Raw genomic sequence first — 5,232 nt, forward strand, 5'->3', positions numbered from 1 at the left:
AATGTCGTCGATGATCTCGGCGATGCGAGAAAAACCCTCCTCCAATGCCGCAGGAGAGCACAGCTCCTTGGCAGCAACACGGCTGAAGAAATCGGCCACAAGTTGAGCGTCGGCTTTATTAGATTCGACTGCGGTTGAGACGAGTTTATCCACCAGATCATGATGATGTTGGCTAGGGAGCGCGGAAAAGTAAACTTCGGCTTCGTCCAAGTTTCGGATGCCAAAAAATTCCGTCAAATCCTCGGCTATCTTTTTTTTGGCATCCTCATCACTCATCTCTGGCGAAGCCTCATCCTCTAAAGGGTTGACCTCCGGCTCCACATTGGATGGCGCAGCTTCAGCGTCTTCAACGGGCTTGGAACGGGGTTGCGGAACGAGATGTTTGCACTGTGGGGGTTCGGGTGCAGCTATTGAAGTATTTAGTATGTTGTCATCCAATGATCTGCGTAAAACTTCACCTTTTGCTGTGGTGCCCACCCCTGCTTCAGTATTCCGGAGCATAGAGAACATGTTAGAACTCGAGCTTGTTCGAGGGATTAGTTCCCGTTTGCTTTCTGCACCCTTCTTGCCAGCGAATACACTGCTAGGACCAAACGTCATAGGCTGTGTCTTGCTAATCTTTCCAAAGTTGGAAAGATCACCAACTTTGGGAAGGGGACGAGGAGCACCAGAGCCACCACCAGCGACAGCCCAACCGTCAGGCCCCACTAGTGTAAACTCGCCCCGATTCCCACCGCGAGACATTCCGATTTGTCGATTGTAAGACTCCTTATCTTGAGCCGCTTCAGCCTATTCGAACCCAAATAAGAGTTTGCACATGTTATGCTCCTCACGACTCACCATTGCATGAATCTGAGCAATCGTCGCTGGTGCAGCAACTCCGTTACGGGAAATCCACTTCCGTTCTCGCAACTCAATGATATCCTGAACATTTTGAATTAGTGCGGTTGAGAGAATGTTGAAAATTTGGTACCGACCTGCAAGACGAGCTGCACCCGTGAGCTTACATTCTGGCTCTTGGAAAGCTCCTTCATCCGAGAGAAATAAACGTCCATATAGGCCCGGGCCCTCGGTGTGTCGAGACTGGCGCCGACAGTGGTCAGCAATGTGCGCAAACTTTCAATCTCTTCCTCCTCTGGGTTCTCCACGTTTCCGAGCAGTTTCTTGATACATTCATGCATAATACGCTCAGTCAACATTTGTAGTTTGAAGAGTTCTCCAATGAACTTGATCAGACCGAGACCTTGTCGCTTGGCCTTCTGTGCAGCGTAGTATTCATCAGAATAAGGCGCGACTTTCTCAGTCCCACCCTCCTTGCTCTGCCGGCTGACAGCCTTTGCAGCTTCATCCCTCGAAGCTTTGACAGCAGCAGCAGCAGCGGTTGCCTCCTTCGCTACCCAACCGCGCTCAAAATTTTCTTGACATCTGTTGAGCATGTATTTTCGGAAGAGTTGACCACCAGTGATGGGCTTTCCGTCTGTGGCCTTGATACCGTCATCCTGGACTTTGAAGCTGATTTGTTCCATCATTTTCCTGCAAAGGCGGGCGTACATCTCCGACCAAATAGCTTCATCAATAGCCTTCTCAAAGACGAGTCGAATGACTTGAATGAGAGTCCGTCCGTCCTTCTCTTTCTCCGATTTATTCGCCCAAGCGATAACTTGATCAGAGATGGAATCGAACTTCTGCATGGTCAACTTGTTAAGTAAAGCCTTGACCTTGCGATCCACGAATGCGGGTGAATCAGGATCGACCCGCATCGCCTTCCTGTCCCAACGGTTGGCAGACATCCGAAGAGGTGCGACGGGCTCGAGTTTCACATTCTGAGCGTTGACTTGGAAGTTGTTGAAGCCAGATCCATAACGCTGTTGAACCTTGTTCATCTCATCTTGATCCCCTCCGCGCTTGCCTTGAGTACGGTCCCCGAGTAGAGCACCATCAGCGCCGTCTTGGCAGGCTCGTCGAGTATCTTGGGCTGAGTACTAGACATCACGACTTCAAATCTAATTGAACTTGAAACTGGCAACATACCGGTGGAAACTTGGTGATCATCGACTTTATCAAATGGAAGATTTGGACCAACGATGAATCCTGACACGTTGAAGTTGTCGAGTGGTGTGTGTTCGTTCATTGGAGTTGGTTATGTAACTAACCTACTTGAATCTTCAATTTGCCACGCCTGCCGAACAGAGACGCCCACCGAACAGATCATTCAGAGCTGTTCATTTCCCGTTCGCGACCGACACAACCCTCCTAAAAATTTGGGGAACAACCATCCTGGAGAGTTGGGGAACAACCATCCTAGAGAGTTGGGGATAGACCAATAGTCACAGGAGCGAAAGCAAAGAGTGCGCAGATAAAAATCTTTGAACTTCAAAGCAGCAGATCAAGCCTTCTTCGATATTCTCGACAGGCGGAACACCATTCCGAACAACGTCTAGACGGAGAAGCTGTTTTTGGTCAAGCAGTTAGGCACGGAGTCGGTCGGCTATTCGCAAGCTACTTGAGCTGAAGAATTATGGGAGGTTGCCAATGGGAGGAATCGAAGCAGCTCTAGTCCGAAAAAAAGTTGTAGTGGTGACGGCGGCTTTCAACCAATTTTTGGACTGGTCACTGGAATATTTGGTGCAGTGGATAGATGGCGTTCGTCGCCATTGCAAATTTCAGGGCATAAGAGTCAGTTCATTCGGTTTGCATATGGATAATACAGATGGATTTGATCGCAACCGGAGTACTCCGACGCGCCATCAATCTATATATATATATATACGAATAATTAGGCTAGGTTTTGGAGCTTTTCCCACGGTGTTCCATTACTGTTTGTGCTCCGTCCCCAGGCAGCTCTTGAGAGAGGCGTTGCATATGTCCAGATCTCGTCGTTTTTGCAACATGCCAGATATTTATTTTGCGCGACGATGTGCTCGCTCTTCTGCCTCAGCGAAGCCGGTCGTTGTTGTAGGGCCCCACTTATTTACCCGATCGTCACGAAAACTATCACCATCAATTGATTTTTTCACGTGAATTCTTTGTCATCAATGGAATTTGTTGATTCTCCGTGTTGAGTCGAGTGTGTTCGACTGCTTTCCAAGCAGGACAACGCTTTCTGGAGGGTGTTCAGTGCTACAAATTTCACAATCCCAGATCTCAAGCTATTCAAAGTTGGCTCTTTAATTGTTCGGGTGATCGGAGTTCTTTTGACTTCAAATCAGTACAGCCGATTTTTTGTGTACCTCTGTTTACACCAGTCAAGTTCACATGTGTGTTAGTCATCAACGCAATTGCGGTTCGACAGACAGCATAGACACATACAGTCACCCCTCAGTGGACAGTCCAGGCTATGGTTTTTAAGGGGTTATGTATGGCACGGGCTGGGGGGGAAAATAAGCACTCATGAAAGTCATCGAACTTTCAATCAATCAATGCTGTGCAAGTCATTATTGATGCATTTCTCTTCAGCAGTGTTAGCTTAATGGTCGAGCCTGGGGAGGAGGGGTATTGTGGCAGACTTTGTGTACATATCAGGAAAAGGGTCCTAAATCTATGGGGTTTTGTCCAGGAGGAGTATGGATTATGGATTATTGCGAACTTATGGGTTATGAGCTTGGTAACGGGGTGCAATTCCCTGCCCACCAAGGGATTTCAGAGGTGGCAAGCATGGGTTATGCTGCTTCGAAAAGGGCTCTGACCGCTGATAAGGAGAGACAAGTGCTTGCACAAATGTAAAGTAAAAAAATTCAAATGCCAGGCATTTTATTTTATACCACCCAACACTTCCGCGGAACGCAGCCCATGCTGCTTTTCTACATAAGTACCTTGAAGCCTTCAAGTTGGTTTCTTGTGCCTCTGTTTACATTCTTATTACTAATCAAAAGCTGCAAGGGGCTGAGCGGAGCGAAGCACCGCGCTAGTTGTTTAAAAATCCGCCGCATTTGCTATGAAATCGCCGTGCAAGCCATAACACAAGCAAATCACGTCCGTTCACGACATTCTATAGCTCATTCCATTCTCCTCTTTCATGCGAAGAGATCCATGTAAAATTTATAGAAACTGGATGAAATATACTGACATAATTGTGTGATTGCTGTTTGTTGCAGCAGAATGGGGCCCCTGAACAAGTACTAGTCGTCGTCCAAATCAAAATCATCCTCATAATCATCTTCACTGTTATCTGTCTCCCATTCATCCCAAATTACATCCACAACGACCTTTCTAAGTTCGTCAACAAGCTCTGTCGTCAGGCCATAACATCGAGAAAGCGTCAGCTCGCGCACTTCGGCCTTCCTCTCGTAACGTTCCCTCAGGCATTCCTTCAAATCCTGCCGCTTGGCATATTTTCCGTTGTAACCTGAATCAAAGTTCGTGTTTTCAATTGCAAGATGGACCAGGGAGGGAAAGTAAACTGCAAGGGGCAGCTCTCTCCGATTGTGTGAGTGTTTCCACGTCGATAAATTTGTGGACACATTTGTGCTAGTAGCAGTAGCACTAGGTTCAGCAATCATGGCTGACAGAAGCGTGCGTATGGCCAGCCCTGATGCACGTATGGATCTGAGATGTGCGAGCTTCCCAAATGTCCTCAACAACGTTTGTTCTGTCATTTGGCTTAAAGCATCCAACGAAACGAGCTGCCCCAAAGGTAAAGCAGCACAGGTCTCTGCGATTACCTTATCCCCAATTCCGGGCGTAATGGTCGCTGAAGACCATTGGAAATACAAATCTATGAAAGGCGGCGGATCCGGATCTTCAGACAACTTTGTGTGAAACGACAACACGGTGGGCCAGGCTTGTAAGCCCGTTGAATCAGAATCCCCTGAATCAAACCGCTGAATTCTAAGACTGCGGATGGGACACTTATGTGGTTTTGCAGCACTAGATCCGATAGCTGTTGGTCCCCATAAGCCACTGATAAAAGTCAGGATACTGGAGATTTCAGCACCAGACACCACTGTGCTTCGGCAAGCTAGCTTAAGGGCGGCACTGGATGACACAGATAAATGCCTTAATGCAGTAGAACAGTCGGAAGCAGAGCCCGCGAGATCTAAATTTGTCAACAAGCACAGTTTAACGTTGCGTTGGTATGACACAGTTGAAAAGCCATCAGCAACATGGGGAAGAGCATCGTGTAAGTCAAGTACTGTGAGGGTTGGAAGCTGCTCTAGAACATCCAGAAAAAGGGACATCGATGGTCTCGCTCTTGGAGCAGTATTGTGGATTTTAGATGTGTAAGACCTTGAG

General features: G+C 47.6%; 1 protein-coding gene across 1 annotated transcript; it reads right to left on the reverse strand.

Moving 5' to 3' along the window:
- Window positions 1–789: 789 nt before the first annotated feature.
- On the reverse strand, window positions 790–1,760 carry LACBIDRAFT_242355 (uncharacterized protein; the record flags this gene model as incomplete). The annotated part of the gene is made up of 2 exons (XM_001891185.1): window positions 790–924; window positions 978–1,760. 2 exons carry the CDS (start codon window positions 1,758–1,760, stop codon window positions 790–792), a joined length of 918 nt encoding a protein of 305 aa, XP_001891220.1.
- Between the last annotated feature and the right edge of the window lie 3,472 nt (window positions 1,761–5,232).

The sequence above is a fragment of the Laccaria bicolor genome, genomic scaffold (genome assembly GCF_000143565.1).
Source record: "Laccaria bicolor S238N-H82 LACBIscaffold_440 genomic scaffold, whole genome shotgun sequence".
In the NCBI taxonomy this organism is placed as follows: Eukaryota; Fungi; Basidiomycota; class Agaricomycetes; order Agaricales; family Hydnangiaceae; genus Laccaria; species Laccaria bicolor.